At 42.2% G+C, this 20780-nt stretch overlaps 1 protein-coding gene across 1 annotated transcript in view; it reads left to right on the forward strand.

Moving 5' to 3' along the window:
• CHN1 (chimerin 1) overlaps positions 1-17759 on the forward strand; it is an 89444-nt gene extending 71685 nt beyond the window's left edge. Inside the window, exons 8-13 of the mRNA XM_088527040.1 lie at positions 45-129; positions 10717-10890; positions 11681-11758; positions 12747-12884; positions 13913-14018; positions 16825-17759. Coding sequence (XP_088383166.1) covers positions 45-129; positions 10717-10890; positions 11681-11758; positions 12747-12884; positions 13913-14018; positions 16825-16996 — 753 coding nt within the window. The 3' untranslated portion in view covers positions 16997-17759. The remainder of the gene's footprint in view (positions 1-44; positions 130-10716; positions 10891-11680; positions 11759-12746; positions 12885-13912; positions 14019-16824) is intronic.
• Positions 17760-20780: the final 3021 nt, after the last annotated feature.

Genomic DNA, 20780 nt, shown 5'->3' on the forward strand with positions numbered 1-20780 from the left:
TTGGGTCATTTTCTGTAATTTTCCTTTCTGCTACTGTCTTCCAGGTGCACACGTTCAGGGGCCCGCACTGGTGTGAATACTGCGCCAACTTTATGTGGGGCCTCATTGCTCAGGGAGTAAAATGTGCAGGTAACAGTGATTCAGTCTTCATTTCCTAAGACATTCCTTGTGTTGTAACTGTTTAATTTGCTGCCTGCTCCATCATAAACCCATGTGGCAAGGGTCTGATCTGACCCCTGCTAAAGTCAGTGAAGGAAACGCTCGTTCTGCTGCAGACGATTTCAGGTACCTGTTCCAGTATCATCACTGCAGCAATGCAGAGCACCTCTCAAGTGCTCCCAGAGGGGAAATCATAGTAATCATCATCATGGGACTTTTTCCTCTCAGAATAGAGGAGAAAACAGGCAGAAGTGTCATTAGCTTTATTTCTTTTGTTACAGTTTTATGTGTTGGTAGGTGAGAGACACTCATTATGGGTCATGATGTGCCAGGTAGACAATTACTACATTTCTCATTGCTGTTGTGGAGCAGATATTCAGGTCAACTTTATGTATAAGCCAGCAGACTCCCGGTGTGTTATAGACCGTAAGTCATATCTCATCTTTGCAAGCTTAAAATAATGATAAAAAAGATGATGAATAAGAGATATGTACAGAAATGTTACATAAACATTCAGATCCTTATATAAATGTATTTCACTCATGGGTGTCTCTGCAGGCATTTCTGGGATTAAACCTCTCTGAAGTAAAATAATTTGACAATTTTATTGATATTCTCTGAAAAGAAAGGGCAGTCAGCTTTTTTAAAGGCAAAAATATCAAAGTGATCAAAAATAGTTTACTGCATTTAAAAAGTATTTTATGACATTCTAGCAACCACATTTACAAAAACGGTGCAAAGAAATGTTGCTGCACAAAGACCTGCATATGTTACCCTGGAAACTGAATTTTCAAGCTAATTTAAGAAAATCTGCACTGTCTAAAGCTTTCTAGAATCTTGTCTCAAGCAAATAAGAGAGCATTTAATCACAGCACTGTAAAAAAGAATGTAAAATTTAAAATAACTTATAGCCAAAATGTGATGGAAATATTTTAAAAACCTTACACTATAATTATTGGAAATGCAATTATCATTATCATTATCAATACACTCTGCACTGTGCAGGATGTTATATTATAGAAACAACTGACCAAGCCTGCAGTTCTATTTTAAGAAATGATTACATAAAAATGGCGTTTCCTTTCTCAGTGATGGCTCCCCTCACCCAACCACAACTACTTAGGGTAGCAGCAATGTCTTTCACTTAATTAAACATGAATCAGGATTTTTAGTACCTTTCAGTACCTTTTAGTACTGTTAATTTTCAACAGAGTGCACAGAACTAAAAGAGACAGGGGGAGCCCGATTTTGTTCTTGGATCATCTACAGACTTATTTGGTTGCATTTTTTACATTAAAGTGTTTATGAGCCAGAAAATGTACTGTCTTCTTTTCGCACTTGAAATAGATTCCTCGGTCTTGGCCTTTAGGAGAAATACCAGGTATATTCAGATTTTATGTTGAGTAGCTTTTATCCAGAAGTTCAATGAAGATGAACAGTTTGAAGGTTTATGACGTGGTTCTGTGGAAAGAACAAAAATACTGCTTTTATAAATTAAACCTAAAATGTATGTTATTTTGTGCTGCTTCCTTTTTTTTTTTTTTTTTTTAACTGCAGTAGAGCTGATTTCCTATATCTGTGCAGATTATTCTCAATTGTGAGTTTCCAAAAACTTATAACTGGTTTTCTTTCGTTCTTATGAAGATAGTAAATAAGCACTGTGGGTCGTCTTTTTTCCTCCTTGACTGTGTACAGGAACATATGTATATTAAATGACCTCATAGTTTCAGAAACTATAATTAGGGCTTGCTTTCTTCTTTAAAGTTATCATATCAGTGTCGATAACCTGCAGTAGTTTCAGTGATCTTATTTAAGTTTTAAAACTGCCCGTAGCAAGACATCACCTGCTTGCTAAAGCACGTGCGAAGGGTTGCTGCACGGCGTGGTGAAGGTTTCGCAGGCCATGACCAGAGCCCTGACACAGGACCCGGGGCTTGCACTGAAGTCACGACATGCAGGACACCCCTGCAGCAGCACCGAGACAGCCAAGGGCAAGATGTGCGTGCTGAGACCACCTGCAGGCTCTGCGGGACCCTCCGGCCACCCAGGCGCTCGGCTCCCTTCTCCGGAAGGAGTGGTGGCTGGCATCGTTCTTGGGCAACCTCCTCGCTGTGGCACGACGACAGCAGGACAAATTCCATCCCGTTCGTCACAAATAACGGTAGAGTTATTTGTGAGAGACTCTGATGTGGAAGAAGTGGGAGAAATACCAAAGGGCATGCAGCGCACATGTTGATGTCGTTGTTGGAGAGGTGTGGAAATAATGCCTTCAAATTCCTTTAAAAAATAGTTAATTAAACATGCTTCTCTGAAAACCAGATTTATAAAAACCTCACTTCCTGAGCCTGGCAGATCTGTTTCCCATGTGTATTCCGAGTTGTTTACTTGAGGTTGAATGGCAGAAATATCAGGCTTTCCCAAGGAAATTATTTGCAGCATGTCCATCCAGCTGGCTGCCAAGCTCACTTGACACACTAGTCTCATCACAGGGCTCCTGCAGCCACTGGCCAACTTCAACAGTAGATGACAGAGTTTGAAGCTTTCAAGATCATTTTATCCTCAAAGATTTTAGGAAAATTAGCAGCTGGTGAAGGAGAAAAACTCCGATCCAGGTGCCCTTAAGGGGAGGCAGCAGGACAGGCTCAGCCTTGGCTGTGTCTGCCCTGAGCTAGGCCACCAGCCCAGGCAGTTCAGAGGGAGTCCACGCACATGCTGCGCTGGAGGAATATGTAGGACATTGGTACGAATAAAGAATAGCAGCTAGATAAAAAGCAGATATTTACAGCAGGCCTTTTCTGTGGGTTTTGTTTCCTCTCGGTGGAAGAAGGCTGATTGACTGAGTGTTCATTGGTCTGGTTTAGGTTAGATTATGGATTTTGAAATGTTGTTTGTTTGGGTGGGAGTTCATTTGGTTGGATTTTTTTAAATATATTTATTTTAGTCCTACTTTATTTCATCCAAACAGCCAGGGTTCAGTGTTCCTCTTCGTGCCTCATCCACAGAAGTGTTTGCCCACTCCTGCCAGCTAAGGCTGTGCACACCATCAGAGTGTGAAGTTGTGCAGATTCGAGCGTACCAGACCGAAGTCAGAGGCGCACGGATACAGTGAGGGCCTTTGTAGCAGGTGGTAAAATATAAGCAGGTTTGGCTTAATTTACATGGATGGTAGTTTAAACAAAGAAAAAAAATAAGCATTTTGTGCTTCAACTGAAAAATTTTCATACTGAGATACAATAAACAAGGAGCCACATAAGGCCATTGCTTTTCAAAACAGATTCTTACTTCAAAAAATTGCAGATTTTAGGAGGATAGGGTTCAATGCCACCCCAGAGAAATCCACAGAATTAGTTTTGTGGTTGATGTAATCACTGAAAATACCTATGAGCAAAAGTGCATTTACCATATGTAATTTTATACTTTTTAAAGCCTTCCTTTTTAAAACAAACAATTGCACATCTCAAGAGAAGTCTTTGAGCTATACAGAAGTGATAAGCTTAACAAATATGAATGTATTGCTGCTAAGTTCTATCATTTAAAATCCTGTTGTCAATAAAGGTGTGGAGAACATATGGAAGAATGAAAGTGTGGGACAGTCTAAACTGCACAACGAAGATAAATGTCATTTGTTTCAGAAAAGAGTAGGAGGGACAGGAAGAAAGTCAGGCTTGTTTCTAATGGTTGTTAGATTATATTATACAAACAAGCTGATCCTTTGAAAAATAATAAACTAGAGCCAAACATTTGTGGAAAGATGCATCAGGCCATAGCAACCAGCTGGAATGCCTTAGCAACGTGAACTATTCTTTATTTCAGTCCAGTGTGACTGAACAGCATATCCTTGCCAGCCAAAACATGGCTTTGAGTATATTCAAGACCTTCTCAGGTACAGTCCCATACAGGTATCCTCTGGAAGATAGGCTATACCTATCTTAACATTATGTAGACTGCATGACAAACAAAGACAACCTTTACCCTTCCATGTCTTTTTCCTTCCATAATTAAGACTTAGGCTGAAGTCCAGGATTTGGATACTGAAAGAAATGAATCGATGGACTTAGAATTTTACTGTATGTATATCCACAGCAAAACAAATGTCATTCATTGTTCCTTACATTTTATTCTCTGAAACGTGTGATTTCGCCAGCTTGTTAAAGATAGAATTATTTTCATAAACTGAATCCTTATGCTAGATATCTGCCTTTGAGCGTCATGCTTCAATTTTTTGCATCCTAACCACAGGCTCTTAAAAATGTTGTCAAATGAGACTCATTTGTATGCAAGGAATCTGCCTTTTCTGACGGAGTGCTTCATCTCCAGGGGCTTTCCTTAGAGTCCTTGTGCAAGTAGGAATGACTGAAGAAGTGTTTGAAGCTACTCTGCCACCAGCTTGTTTAAATGTTGAAGCTCAGCAGAAACTAATGAAGATATAAGAGCTCAAGATCCATAACCATAAAAATGTATTCTTAATTACATTCCACCTATGTAAGGCTCCTCAGTGCTTGGAGGGCTCTTTCTATTGCCCAGAATGTATTCAGGAGAGAAACTATAACAACAGCCAAAGAAAGCTTACAGATAAACATCAGGAAGTATCATTTTATTAAAGATACGTACATGAAATGCCCGGAAATGTTAATGGAGATGAGTCTGTATTACTAGAGGCTAGAGCATGGTGTTAGCAACGTTGTCAGTGTATTACCCAACCAGACTTGTCAAGCTCCTTGTCCTGCTGTCTTTTCCCCTCCTGACCTGGTCACAGCCATTCAAGGTCCTCCTTCAGCTTTTGCTTCAGTATCTTTTTGCTTATTGTTCTTAAAGAATAAATCATTTAATCAGAGGTGAGTTTTTTGTTTGTTTTGTTTGTTTTAGAATTGACTGATTTAAGAGCATTAATTAGCTTATGTTAAAGGAAAGACTCCAATTTTTTGATGTATTTTACTAGATCCTTCTGATAGTGCTTTGGGCTGCTTCTGTTAATGGGAGGCACTCTCTGAGACTGTATATAAAATGCTATTTTTGCTGCCTTGGTACATTTGCTCTGAAGCGTCTCAGCCTGCCACCCATGTAAGCAGTTGCACTTGGAGCAGGTGACCTGTCTCTGAAGAGCCTGTAGAAATGAACTTGTGGCTGAACTGTTGCTGTGGGGCAACCAGCCGGAGCTGCAGCGGTGTTGCAGCCAGTGCTGCTCACAGTGAACCCCAGGAGCTCATTTTCAGAGAAGACATGGTATGGCCTCACAGCAGCCTTGTTATGGGACTTAAATGTTTACTGCTTTGCCACGACACAGTGGAACAAATGCCTGAAGATGCTGGTGGTGCCCGGTTGTCTCCAGATGTGCTGCACATTAGCGGGGTTCTGCAGCGTGGCTGTGCTGGAACGGTGGGATGTCGCCTGTGTTGGAAGAGGTCTGGCAAGGAGAAGGCAAAGCGATGTCGCATGGCCCTGTTGTGCGCTTGGAAGCACAAAATGCAGCACACAGGGCCAGCGGGGTTGCTACCTGAGGGGACAATCAGCTTTGCTTTCTTTTCTACAGAAAAGAGCTTTTGATATTAAAGCTACTAGTTTATGCTTTATTTATGAGAGAAAATGTGTTCTGACCTTTTCCCCGTTGTGAGTAATGCTGATAATTTGTGCTTGGGTGGAACCCACTGCCTTCACACCTCGGCCCGCTTTCCAGAGGCGGCAGCTTGGCCGCTCTCGTGCCGCGGGCACAGCACACACGTGGCTCCGAGCCACGCTTCACACCGCTCCCTCCAAGGAGGCCTTTAAAAATCGTTGTGGATAATGCAAATCTACCTTTTAGCTCCTAAAGCTGCTCCTCAGAGTGAGGAGCATAACGCATAACACGTTTATGCACAAAACGCATACATTTTCTCTGGCATAATTCAAAAATGTAATTAGAGTGATGTATATAGCATATGATGTCATTCCTACAGAGCGTGATCAGTGGCCACATTAACCAGTAAATCATAAACCAAAAATAATGTAAAACTGACTAAAATCAAATCAACAGCATAACAAAAAGTGACAGCTAAGTAAGTATATTTTAGTCTCTACAGATATTTATAATGTGTGCTTATGGGCCAGTATTAATGTACATATATCTTTTGGCTCTGCTCATGCATTAATATGAATGCTTTATTTGTTCTTGCAGCTCAGTGGGCTAACATCAGTATTAACTGTTTCTAAAACATGAAAAAACCTTTTCACAGGTATGATAAGAAAGTGTTGTCAGGCTGGGTTTAAATCCAGTATCTCTCATAGAAATAATGTCATAGCCTATCTGAACTCCTAGATCAATATGTTACTAAGACTAGGGTAGCTAATATAATCTCTTTTTAATGTCATCCAAAATCACTCGTCTTTTCCTGAATTTCCAAACTTCCATCATGCTCTTGAATTCCTGATTGTATTTTTTGATGAAAGATGGCCACAGTTTGATGGCACTATAAAATGGAGTAATATGCAAGTCTAGTCCTGTGAATTCATCTTCACCCATCACATAGGGTGAAATTCTGATTAACCAGTCAGCAGAAGTTTTCTTATTGACCTGCACAGGGCCATGACTGCATCTTTTAAATCAATCCTATATCATTATAGGATTTGTCAGCAGATATGACACTTTAGGGGGATTTTTCTTTAGCTCCTCTACAATCCTGTAAAGAGTCAGTGGATAAGCTCTGATGAACTTTTATAAGAAATTGGTTAGATTCTTGTTTTTTCTAGCACAATCAGTAGTAAAGCTGCTGAAGTCAACTTTTATGGATTTATTTTGATATAAGTGAAAATATATAGATTCTAAATTTGAGGTAACATGAATCCTCTTGGTCTTACTCAAGGAATTGAGCCAAGTGATGATGCTTGTGTGTAAGGCAAGCAGCTTTAGGGTTGACCATGTGGAAGCACTCAGACTCAGGACTAGGCTTTCATGTTTATTCTTACTTAATTCTAAAATAATGGGTTTCTAAGATGTCATGAAGCATCTGTAATGTGAAGAGGAGGCATTTTTTTCATTTAATAATATGCAATTTGCAGTATAATTCCTGTTTTCTAGTACGGAAGAGTAAGCTGCGTTTAGTTGCAGTGGATGGTTGGCACATTCTGCCGAACTCTACAATATTCAGTAGAAGAAAAGCGCTGACCTCCTGCCCAAGTGCTTTTCATCTTGTTTGAAACAGCAAGACAGATGGTTGCCCTTCTATCAGTATTTGTCTGTGGTTATCAACATAAATCAGAGATTACTGATTGAATCGTGACTATTCTGCCTTTCACAAAGTATTGCCAGCACAAGAAAAGGATTCAGCCAGTAAAAAGCACAACTGATGAGTTTCAGCTTCTTTGTTGGAACAAATAAAAATTTCGTGCTACTAATTCACTGAAATCTTAGAGTTATTTATTGATTTGCAGTTACTAAAGGAAGTAAGGTGAACTTCTTCACTTACATAAGGAGTAAAAAGAGCTTTGATTGTCAGAGTGATACTGAGCAGTCCAATATTATTATTGAAAACAGTCTTACTGGATTTTGCAAGGATTAAGTGCCTGAAATATTTTTAGGTTTTAAATATTCCTCAGGAGTGTTTGTAATGCCATAAGGAGGAATTTGATGCATAAAATCCGATCAAGTGTAAAGGAGGAACAAAAGAGGAGGAAGGCTGACTTTTTGTTTTGTAATTATTATTCTGGTATTAATGAGGTCACATCCAAAACGCATTTTAATGTTTTGGTATTAGGAGTAGCATAATTATTTTTGGAAACAAGGTTTTTCGGTTGAAAATGTCTCTGTAAGGGAAATATTTTAATGAAATAAGCCTTTCTTGTATAAATACCATTAGGATGATCTCAGTGAATCCAGTAATTGTTTTAAGTATAAGATTCTTAGAAGCCTATTTCCTCTTTTTTTATGTATTATAGTCTTAATTAACCTTGGATTTCTGTAAACATAACTCTTCTCTGTCTGTGTGTTACTATCTGTGTGAAGTTACTAATTTGCACTAACAAAATTGCTGGTGAGTTGTTGTGAGACCCAGCCATTCCAGTCTTCTGCACATCATTTCTGACAGACATTTCTGTATAATGTTTTAATATTTAACCTTTCATACATTTTGGAATCAGTGCCTCTTGTGGCAATTTTCAAAATTCCACATACAATTATATTTGTTTTAATACATTTCTTAATTTGCCTCCTTTGTGCGTGCGCATTAAGATATTGCCTTTAATTATTTGACTACATCTATTGTTACTCCACAACCTCATCCTCATTCTGAATTCTGAATGGATGGTACTTGCTTAATAACAGTTATTTTGTATTTTGTTTTCTCCTTGTTGAATGTGTGACTGTTGGGTCTCTCCAGTGGTGCAATATTCAAACCTTACTCTGAAGGATGAGAAATTTTTCCTCCACATTTCAGAGACATTTAATGAGTTTGTTTCTACAACACCCAGAGGAGGCAAGACCCTACTCATCTTCCCATTTTACAACTGAAGAACTAAATATTTCAGGTCAAATGTTCCCAATGAATTTGGATTTTGGAATGGTTTAAAACTATTATAGTGACTGGATTTTTCGGAGTGTAGACTAAATATAATACTGGCCATATGTAAAATCTATATAAAGCTCTCCTTGACTTCACTAATTTGCATGCTCAGAGTTTCTTAACACAGCAGAACCATAAGGCAGTGACTGCGTTTGAAAGGTTTGGCTTTATTGTCCATAGGCCTGCACCTTCCAAGTAAGATTTTTAGAGTAAACGTGGGATGTAACACAACCAGCCCGAGGAAAGCACCGGCTTTTGCTGTTGTCCTCCAGGTCACCGCTGGAGAACCGTGCAGGCAGCCCCGGCGCTGCCTCGTCTGGCACTGCCTTGGCCTGGTGTTGCCTGTGAAACAAAATCCCAGTCAGGTGTAAAGTTCAGAGTTTGCAGCTCCCCATCTTGCACACTAACCACCCTTCTCAGAGAAGGGAGACGTTCCTGCACAGGAATAGCTAAAGAGCGTTCTAATTATTCATTTCATCTGGAGCAGGGTTGGTGTAAGCCGTGACGGATGGGAGGTGACATGACGCGGCCCAGTTGCTGCCATGAGCCCGAGTGTTTTCCAGAGCAGGCCGGGTGACAAGGCCCGTCACGTGCCGGGCCTGTTGAGCAAACTAAGCGCTTTTAGCAGCACGCAGCAGTGGCTCCTGGGAGTCAAACTTCACCCTTAACTCTTGAGTTTCACCGTTTCATAAAGAGCAAAGGCAAATCATGTGTGGGGCATTATGAAAAGACAAGTAGCACCAACAGTATCACAGGAATCAAATGGTACTGGTCTAATAAAAACTTAAAAACAGGGGGTAGATATACAGGGGGATATTCAGTACAGCAGTGGGAGAAGAAAATGCGAATTTTCATCAAGGCATTGAACCTCCAAGTTCCTCCATTCCTTGATTCCACTGGAAAACGAGAGCCATTTCAGTGAAAAAGTCAGTCATGTGGGACTGCACAGGGCTCCAAGCGATGCAGAAGGCTGGCTCGTTGCACAATGCTGGTATCACAGATTGCATATGATACAGACTGGTATTCTAGATTGCCATGTTTGCTTAGTTTAAAAGGGATTGAATTGTTCTACTCATCTTTACTGTATAATTAGTGGTGTTATCCTTGGTTGTTTTATTTTTTTTCCCCAAATCCTGCTTATTATGTTTTCCATGGTTGTGGACAGAACAAACATTTTTCTGTAATCTGTTTTCAATTAAATTTTACTTAGACTAAATCTCATTCTTAGTATATTTACAATAAAGATGCCGATTTGTTTGTTTAAGTTTTGAGCAACAAATATTCCCTATGTCATTTTTAAAGTAAATAAAATTGTTCAGGGACTGCCAACCCTGTGTTTCAAAAACCCTTTGAAACTGCTGCAGAATTAGAACTACTGCAGCACAGTAAATTCTTTTGTCAACTGCTCAGTGGCAAAACATGAGACAGTTTGGTGATCCCTGCATCTGCTTATCCCTACCAGCTGAGGAACAGGCCGTGTCGCTAACCACGTTAACCATGGACCACCTCACTTGGCAAGGCTACTAGTAGAGTTTCCTACGGTGTTTAAGATCTCAGCACTATGTTGCCAATGTATTGCGCAGTGGGGTTGTACCTTCGTCTCAAGCTTGCTCAAGAATGTATCTAAGTGCCACAGGCTAGGACTGTATTAAAAATGTGAGTGTCAGAGTGTCTGGAACATCTTGAGAAAGAAGGTTTAGATCGTGACAGGGGCACATAAAATACTAAAGGGGCATATTACTGAGTGTTAGATCTTAATTTAAAAAAAAAACTATGAAAATGTATCAATTTGTGTTAAAACTTCTGGGCATAAAAGAATTTTTTTGGAAAGGAAATGTATGGATAACTACTACATGCTGCTTTGGATATGCAGCAGCCTCCTGCATTTGACCAGTGCAAGGTCTGTGCAGGAGCAGCAGTGGCGAGATGAGATGCGATGAGATGAGCTCCCCCAGGAGCCGCGCGCTGACTTCATGGCACATTTTCTCCAAACAGTAGCTTAATCAGCTTTTCATTTTCCCCTCAGATTGTGGTTTAAATGTGCACAAACAGTGTTCCAAGATGGTCCCAAATGACTGCAAGCCAGACCTGAAGCATGTCAAAAAAGTGTACAGCTGTGACCTTACGACGCTAGTAAAAGCGCACTTCACCAAGAGACCCATGGTGGTAGACATGTGCATTAGGGAAATTGAATCTAGAGGTAAGGCGCACTTAATGGACTTGGGTTACTTTACTGATAATCCCTTTAGATTGATCTGGGTCATCTGGGTTTCTGCCGAACATATGATGGCTCAAAAGAGATTTGCACGAGCCATTTTATGACTGCCAGTTACCCTGCAGAGCTAATTTCATACTTTGTATTATTTCGTGGTTCATACTCATTTATAATTTTTACAAAGGCTTTTAGAAATTGCTTAATATGATCTTAAGTAAAACACAGAGCAAGTAGGAACGTGTATAATATGTGTTTTATAATGTTCAACACCAAAGAAAACATTCTGGATAATTATTGCCTTATAGTTCCATACCAGCAGCTATCTCACCAGTAATATTTTTATCAAAAAAAAAAAAAAAGTGAAATGCATTCTAAATAATGATATGTTTCCCCCTGGTAGTTCCCCTAGCGCACATTGAGTGTTCTTTTCTAGAATTAGTGTATTTATTTTCATTCTGAAATAATGACTGAACATGGAGGAAGCTAATCTCCGTTATCTATTTTTAAATAGGTTGTAATTGGTTTCATATGTTTCTTCAGTTCTACAATTGTTTGCATAAACACAATTTAGTGCTAATATAACAAGACGGATAAAGCAAGGGTTGGAGTTAAAAGGGCCAGGGTAAGATTTCATTCTGAAAGAAAAGCCTGATGAGGCTTTTAAAACCAATCTGATTTTTTCTCTCTTAAAAGAAGAATATGGCAAAGAGAATGGTTTGAAGGAAAATTAAAAAATGATACAAATTTTAATTCTTGATTAAAATGTTCATTGCAGGTCTTAATTCTGAAGGACTATACAGAGTCTCAGGATTCAGTGATCTTATTGAAGATGTCAAAATGGCATTTGACAGAGGTAGAATCTTTACTTTGTGCTCTAACTTTATGTCGCTGTAATTTGTATATCCACTTTTTCTGCACAGCCCCCACCCGTCCTGTGCTCTGCTGTCCCCCTTCTGAAGGAGCCAGTTTGGTGGTCCAAAAGAGGGGAAGGAGAGTGTCCCTGCCAGACTAGTATGTGAACCCCACTGGGCCTTTATTGTCAAAATCTGCTTTCCTTCCATCAGGATCTGTATTTACAGAGTGAAGGCCAAAGCTGTGTCAATTATTGCCCAGTTTGCAAGGAAAACTGCAGCTGGGGGTGTGGGAAAAATAGGGCAATGGGTGAAGTGCCTGAAAAGGATCATGCAATTTAAATCTGGTCTTTCTGGATGAAAGCTTCGATCTAGGAGGATAAACACAAGAGTGCAAACAAAGTTTGAAATATCTGTATCTGTAGTTACTTGGAATATTTACAGTTTTTTAAAAAAAAAAAGTCAGTGGGAGCAAATGCTTCTCCTCCCTGGCAAAAGGCAGTGGGAAAAGGATGCCGAGGCTAAATGGCAAACACGTGTTTTTCCTATAAAATGAGGGGGCTATGTACTGAGTTGATTTCCCTTCCTTTTTCTTTTTTCCCAGACTCCCATAATTTCACATTCGCTGCTGGCAAATGTGTTGTTTGCAACGTGTTGTTTTGGCAACGTGATGTGTACAGAAATAGCTGAGCTTCCACACGTTTCTCCAACATAGAAACTGTTAAAACAGGCAGGCGGGGTTTTTTTCCACAGCATTTTTTTGTGCTCATTTGAAATGAAAGAAGGATAAGATTCTGTGTAAAAGGCTTGAGGTCTTCATCTGAAACAATGAACTCCACAACCCCAAAATACTCTTCGTTTTGCGCATAAAGGCCCCAAATCTGTAGTTGTGTCCCTCTAATGCTTAAGCGACATAAACCTCTCATTTGAATGCTATGTTACATCTGTTTACATTTCCAAGGCTTTAATGTTAGTGCCTTCTCCACACAGATGGGGAAAAAGCAGATATTTCTGTGAATATGTATGAAGATATCAATATTATCACTGGTGCACTTAAACTGTACTTCAGGGATTTGCCAATTCCACTTATCACGTATGACGCCTACCCAAAGTTTATAGAGTCTGCAAGTATGTATAAAGCGTTTTCCTCCTGTTCTTCATCCTAGTCCCTTTCCTCTCCTTTTTCTGCATGACTTGCCTGTGGATTTAATAGCTGTCCCATCAGCTTCCCTTGCGTGCCCTGTTTAATGAGTATTGCAGGACTAAATATGCCCTGCACATTCTGACATGACTCTGTGGTGCTCTATGATCACGGTCACATTTTGTTCCTGCCTCATTACCAGGAACGCTTCCCTTTCGTCACGTTATGGAACACACTGCTGTGCATGTGTTGCGTGAATCCTTAGTACTCAATAGTGATAACTAAAGTCTCTCTATTTTTCTGTTGCTAGAAACAGGGTAATTAATGGAAGTGTAAGATTAAAAGTGATTAATTTCTAAGGTAACCATTCTCAGTGTCCTGTTGGCGTGTCTTTACATGCTGGCGGGTACTTCTCAAGGCCACCCTCACAACTAACCTTGTAGACAGTCAGCCCCCAAGTTGCTGTAGACCCAGCTAGAGCATTTTGCCCCCAGCCACATCAGCCCGAAGGCTGTGCTGCAATGAGCACCCACCAGGCACACCTGGAAAGGGGCGAGGGAGCCAGGGTACAAAAGAGGGGCTTCCTGCTGCTTGGGAGAAGGCTCTTTCCAAGTAGTATGGAGACAGCTGAGGATGCTGATGGCAAACTTCCCAATGTGTCCTGCTGTTCCAGAATTGCACCTGTGGATTATTTATGCAACAATGGCCTGGCCAGCAATGATTACCAAGGGATTTATTTATTTATTTATTTTTAAGCAGGCTGCAGGGAATCTCTTGCTAGCATGTGCCATTTGTAGTGGGAGCTCTCTCTGTCAAAAACACATTGTGCTGCTCCTGCCTGTGCTCCAAGCACCTCTTTAGGCGCATGAATTTTTCCATAATGAGCTTTGGATGTGTTCCTGAAATAAATAGTTCAGCTGCAGGGTCCCCCCTCTCCTCTGCAGGCCACGTTCTTGGCCTTCTGTGTCTGAATTCTGGCTATGTACGTGGCAACAATTAAACATCTGTGTTTCAGAAACCACTGATCCGGATGAACAGCTGGAAATTCTCCATGAGGCACTGAAACTGCTGCCACCCGCACACTGTGAAACCTTGCGGTATCTAATGGCACATCTGAAGAGGTAGGTGGGCTATTTGGGAAGACCTGAGCTGATTTTTTTTTTTTTTTTTAACAAAATCCATGTTAGGACCTTCAGACAAGTCTAGGCAAAACCCACAGAATTCTGCAAAACAAATCCTGGGTAGCTTTTGGAGGCTGTAGAGGATACTGTTGGACTGCAAAATAATGGATGAATAGACACCATTTTTTCTTCCCCTCAGAGCACCACAAATTACTTAAGGAACAAACTCTCAATTCTGAAACAAAAAGTTGTCTGCCTAATAAATTTGCACTATAAATATTTACAGTAAAAAGTAATTGCCTTTAGTGCTTCTAGGAGTAACAAATCATTATGTGAGCAAGGAACTATTAAAACTTAATTGCTACAGATTGATATCTTTTCCCTCTAAGCTTCTGCTACCCTGGTCATCTCTGACTACCTAAAAAAGATGTCTAGGCTTGAGCTGATGCCCCTCAGCTGCTGTGTGGTAATTGGCCATTCAGTCCCACCTGCTGCATGGTCTGCCAGCCCTTCCCCGTTAACTCGGATCCCCTCCTTCCACCTGCCACCTCCTCAAAGCCATAGGAAAATAACATCTGCCTGAGACTTCTTCTCCCTCGGATATGATTGAAACTGGTCAATAGGCTCACGAGTTACTAGAGACACTGACAGATGAATACTGATCACAGCTGTACAAGGTCTCTTGCCTTTAGGAAAGGAAAGGGGAAAATGGATGTGGCATGAGCATAGCCACTTTAGTTTCTTAAGAGATATAAGCCTATGGCCTGTAAGAATTATTCCTTTTCTGTAGGGGAAAATAAGTTTTTATTTTAAGCTCTCTTTTCTTTTTTTCTTTGTAGTTTTAAAGTAGGAATGTGTTGATTCTTCTGAGCACTGCAGGCAAAACTCAGCCTCAGGGATTCTGTCTGATTTGTTCACTTATTTCAGGGATGTTTCTAATTGATGTTTTAGAATAGACACTGGCATGAGAGACTTGGTGACAAGGTACTTGGGAGAGGAAAAACCAAAAGTCGCACTGCTTGGGATGTGTGTGAAGCTTGTGTTTTGTTTTTTTTTTTTAAACTCCTGGCCACGAGTTGCTGTTGCTGACCCAGCTAGAAGTTTGCTTTTGTACATGTTATTTCTGGTACAGATGAATGATCAGTTGGAAGGGTAACATAGTTCACTGATTTTTAAAGAACTTTATTTTAATCCACTTGGTAAAAAGAGCTGTATTACAGGATGACCTGTTGCCCACTGCTGAATGGGGTAATCAAACGCTCCTCCCTTATCTAGAAGAATTATAAACTAAAAAGCAGTAGTTCAACTTTCTTTCAATTAAGGCAGAAAGGGGAAAAAAGGAAGAAGAATGTTGACTTTATAGCAAAGGGGTTTTTTGTGGGTTTTTTTGAGGGTTTTTTTGAGGTTTTTTTTGAGTTTTTTTTTTTAATGCAATGCAAGATATCACAGTGGAGCAAAGTGAAATAATCTAACACTTGCAGCTACTGCCCCTGCATACTTAGTTGTTTCTGAGAACTTTTGGGGCGTGTTTTTGAGGCAATTCCCCAGCACAGGTGAGGGCAGGTGCTTGGAGGCGCACGCCTGCGTTCCCTGCGCGTTGCAGCGGACGGCAGCGATGGGCGCACGCAGCGCCGTGACGCCCCGGCCACGCTCTGTGCAGAGCCCCTTCCCCTGCTGCCCACGCGGTGACAGGAGCACGGGGCAGCGTAAGGGGGGTCTTCACGTGAGAAGGGCCCCAGTGACACTGCAGGCTGCTGTGGCTGGCTGGACCTCAGTGACCTGCCGCTGCTGCTGGAGCGGGCCGTGGTGCTGCAGTGGACCCAGCAGAGGATGCTCCTGCCGTGGGTATAATCCCTGGCCACGAGCTGTGTTTCTGCAGGTACCTGCAGCCTGCCCCAACGGAGAGCTCCAGCCCCTCCTTTTGGAAAGGTTGAATTCCTGTGGATCCTTTCTGACCTCTGCAGATGGAAAGGAGGCCCCGGATGCCTGGCAATGGAAGGCCAGAGATGCGGGGCAGCTGTTAAGCACCATGGAAGAAGAGGGGGGTAGAAATAGGCCTGTCAGAACAGGTTTAATAACCTGCTCAGACTGCCTTGAAATGAGGTTCCAGTGAGATCCTGATGGCTTCAATGCTGCCCCGAAGTGATGGTTTCTTGAGCCACTTTAGAATATGTGACAAGATGTGATTTGTATCGAGGAGGAATCGGGGATGTTCAGTCCGGCTTATCCTGGTTAGCTGGTAATGTGCAAAGCCAGTGCATTCACATGTGCTTCAGCTGCACTGCAGTAGCGTGTACGTGAGGAAAGCAGCTTGTCAGCACAGAGTCACGTAATCGAGGGAGGCTGGGCAGGACCCCAGGCATGTGGCAACAGCAGGACACGACTGTGAAACTGCTCACGTAATAACAGACTTGCAGAGGATATTTCAGAGCACAGTAGCTTTTCCCATAGGTACAGTCTCTGCATGGTGCAGTCTTTAGAGAGCAAGAGCAAAACTGTTCTAGTTTGCCCAGATCAAATCATCAGGCCCTCCCTCAGCCCGGATGGCTCCTCCTGGCAGCAAACCCGCTCTGTGTGCGCGGGAGGACAGAGACACCCGGCACACCACAAACCCCAGCACGAGCGGCGGGAGGTTTGCGGGACACCCCGGTGCATCCTGCTGCAAAGGGCAGCCTCTCCCAGGCACTGGGGAAAGGCAAAAACGGGTTGCTGGTTCTTCCTTCCTTGGATTATTTTCAAGAACATGTCGGCATTATTTGGCATGGAAGGAATCTTGCAGTCGGTGTAAAAACTGTCTTTTTTGCAGAGTAACGCTTCACGAAAAGGAAAATCTCATGAGTGCGGAGAATCTGGGCATAGTTTTTGGACCAACTCTTATGCGAGCGCCAGAACTGGATGCGATGGCTGCACTGAATGACATCCGTTATCAGAGACTTGTGGTGGAGATGCTTATAAAAAATGAAGACATTTTATTTTGAATATTTTGGGGATTTTGTAATAAAAAGGAAGCAACAGTGTTCTATGGATGAAGGAATATTTTAAAGTAATTTAATTGCTCTTGTAGCTGAATTCCATATTTGCTAGAGCTTTTGGTGTATTCAGGATAAAAATGAAGGAACTCTTTGTCATTTCTGTAGTGCCATTCAGCTGATGTTGAAAAAAGTTAACACATACTTTCCAGTACTAGTAATCCTGGGTGTTTATCATGTTAAATATAAAACAAAAAACTAAACCTATTGCATGATTGGCTCCCTGTTCTCCCTGTTCTGGTGAGAATCATTCCATGAAGAAAACAACTGAACTGGTGCAGCATCTTTGTTCTGGATAGTTTGTGATTGTAATTCAGCATGTTTCTCTGTGTAAACCTGTTGTGATTTCGCTTTTATGTTCTATGTAATTGGTTTCTAATACTAAAAGAACACCAACTTATGTGAAATGGAGCCTCTGGCAGTTCATTGACATTTCATATCATTCTCTGCCACTTTCTTGGCTGATTTTTCTTGTGCTTTTTTTTCTTTTTTTCTTTTTTTTCCCCATCATATAGTAATTTGTTTTAATGGAAACAAAATATGTACTTTAAATGTTATTTTTAAGTAATTCTCCATGATGTTTATGGTGGTTGCAGTGAATCTGCAATGCTGAGCAGTGTTCCTTTATTATTATTGCTATTTCAATTGTAATTTTGTATTTTTATCTGGCATGCATATATTAATTTATTAAATTTTGCTTTTAGAACTCTAAGTTATTTTTACTTAATGAGTGTTCTTAAAATACCGTTTGATGTATTGTGTACATTAATACTCTACTAAAGATAAACAGCCTTTATTTAAAATGAAAAAGGTGATGAGACAAAGTACTAACCTAAGTATTTTGGAGCCTGACAACTGTAAGTTTCCCATGAATTTCTCCTTATTTTATTTGAAAATTTTCTTCTTTCTCCTGGATGCTGTAGAACTCTCAAATAAAGGAAAAGAAAAAAAGTCAAGCATCCACTACTTCATAAACGGTATGTGCAGTTATAATTACTTGTATGCCAACTAGTATTGCAGTTTACCATTACACAGTTGCATATGCCCAGAATAGATGACCACACCACTAACTTTTAAATGCAAGTATCTTGGCCTACTTGGTGCTTAAACTGTTCAACACCAATCCAACAGGCTTGCAAAGTGGGCAAAAGTGCTCTCTTCCAAATGAAAGGAGAATGACAAACAGGGATATGTGGGTTCTGCCTGATAAAGCCGTGCACACAAATTGCTCCTGAACCCGCTGCAGCCTCCATGATCTAGACATGCCCTTTGGTCACTGTGTTGTCAGAGAGGCTTCGTGGTGTGGCAGAAGCACCTTCTCAAGCACGGCAGGTATTGCTTTGTGGAGTACTGCACTGGGAGGGTTTGCAGTCCTTAAAAATATGATTTTTTTAGTTTCTATGATTTCTGACAAAAATGATAGTGCCAGCTAATGTTGTTTGGCACTATTACAGTCTTCTGTGCTGTACTCATTCTAGCACTAAAAACCTTAGGGTCTTAGGGTTTCTGACTCTGCTACTGCAGTTGGGGATAGTGGACAAGATGAGCTGCATTCTCTACGGTTGATTTATCTTTTTGTTTTACCAGCCTAGCTCTTATTCTTCATTGCCTTGTATATGTGAAAATTTTAATACCAAATCAGTTGCAAGGGGCACATCAATTCCATTCAAACCTTTCAAGAGATGAGACTGCAGCGGAGTTGGAGGCCCTTCCAAGTTGTGCTAGGAAACCTCCTGTGGGCCAAAAAGGAGGGGAAGCAGCAAAATCCCTTGGATGGGCTCTGGTCCCAACCCCTGCCCTGGGGAGGAGCAGCTGGAGGAGGAGGAGAGGCAGGAATTACCTGGGGATTGCAGGCAGCTGCTGCCCTCCTGGGAGCAGGAAGGGGCTGCCTGCAGTGCCCTTCCCTTCCCGCACAGACAGGGATGGAGGGCGAGGGGTCAAGGCTGCTCCTTGGCTGCTGCCCTGCTCGCTGGGAGCACTGGGGCCTGCAAGGAGGAGCGGAGGCGGGAGCCGAGTGGTGAGCGCGGCGCAGAGCGGCTGGCAGAGAGGCTGTCCTGGAGAGCTGCGAGGGGTCTGCTGCATGTTCCCGTTCCATCCTTTGCGGTACGAAAGCTGACTTGCTGCTCTAACTCATGTATTAATTAGCACACATTTATTACCTTGTTTACTTCCGTGAGCTGGCGCAGCTGCCTCCCCAGCCCAAGCGCGACGGCCCATATGCTCCCAAGTCGCATCCAGCAACCACATATGTTTATGGCCACCCTGCTCCCGAGGCAGCTACCGGGCTCGCCGCTCTTCCTCATGGGTCTAACAGAATCGGAGTTATCGGTAGTTTACGGATCAGCCTCGTGGCTGGCGGTGCCGCGGGCGCCCGTGCTGGCCCGCGCGGAGGCGCCGGCGCCGCCTCAGCGGGAGCGGGGGTTGGAAGGCAGCTGGGTCGCAGCTCAGCTGGGCAGGACAGCCCGCCAGGCAAGGCGAGGGCGGGCGGCCTTCGGCAGCGGGGCCGTGCGCCTCCGCTTACGCCTCACGGAGCCGGCGGAGCGAAACCCTCCTGTAGCGCGTGGTTTAGCGTAACACCAAACCCGTGCTGTTCCCACGTGTGTGTGCAGGCGAGACACAAAGTCAAAGCTCCCCAAAGGTGTAAATGATATCTCCTCTCTGCTCCTCACCCAGTTTTTGCATGCTGATGAGCATCCTGGAATGTTTTTATTATATAGCTGTAATTATATTGCAACAAGGAAGAAAAAAAAATCTGGTTAACCTAACAATCATGGATTTCTTTTTCAGTCATGCAAAATTACTGCTTAGCAACAGCACATCAGCCCTAGAAAGCTTACATAGCACCAGAGAAGGAGGGCTGGGAGATGTGTTGTGGGTTGAAGTGCGTGCTGAGCAAACCGCACGAGGCAGGAGCTCGCCGCGTTCACGTGCAGGAGGTTTTGCTGAAGGGCAGCATCTCCTCTCTTCTGAGCATGGCAATTTCAGATTATACCATCTTCCAGAGTCCTTCTGTAGTCTGACTCTTTCCTAACACTGGCCTGGATTGCCCTGTGCGAGGTTGCCACCTTCTGTGTAACGGTTCAGACAGCCGATCACACTCGGCTCTACCTCCTCTTGCCGATGCTGTGCTCGGAGGATTGCTTTTGCTCCCGCTTGATTTCTCCCGAGTGACGTCAGTAAGCTGCTCAAGGAATTTGTCTAAGAGCTTTTAGTCAGAGCTGCTTTCCTGGCGCTCACGTGTGTGTTTGGTCTCAAGGACAAACGCAGCTCCTAGTGGTACTTGAGTCTCCGTCACAGCTCAGTCTCACTGGATCAGAGCAAATGGTCTTTGGGGCTCAGGGATCCTGTGATTAATGCATTTCTTGGCAATTAGGAGCTGTTTTGAAAAATCTCTTTGGCAGACAGCCAGGATTTATTTTCAGACATTGTACTGGCTCTTTTTTCTTTCCCTTTGTTTGAATTCTTGAGTTCAAGTTTTTCCCTTTTGCTCTTTGCCTGCTTTTTGATACCTTATCACTAAGTAACTGTGTGAGTAATGCAAACAGGATTGTCCAAATGATTACAGTGGCCCATTTGTGGATTAGATGAGTATTAATGTGCTGGTGTTAATACTCATCCTGCTTGAAGGACCCTTCACTCAACCTAGATGCGTTTGGCTCAGGCAAGTGTTGTTGCTCGCTGCTTGTCTGCAGCCCTGCTCTGCTGTGGGGGGAAGAGGCAGATCCCTTCAATT

The sequence above is a fragment of the Tinamus guttatus genome, unplaced genomic scaffold (genome assembly GCF_059628265.1).
Source record: "Tinamus guttatus ecotype Peru unplaced genomic scaffold, ASM5962826v1 Tinamus_guttatus_pri_ptg000260l, whole genome shotgun sequence".
NCBI classification, from domain to species: Eukaryota; Metazoa; Chordata; class Aves; order Tinamiformes; family Tinamidae; genus Tinamus; species Tinamus guttatus.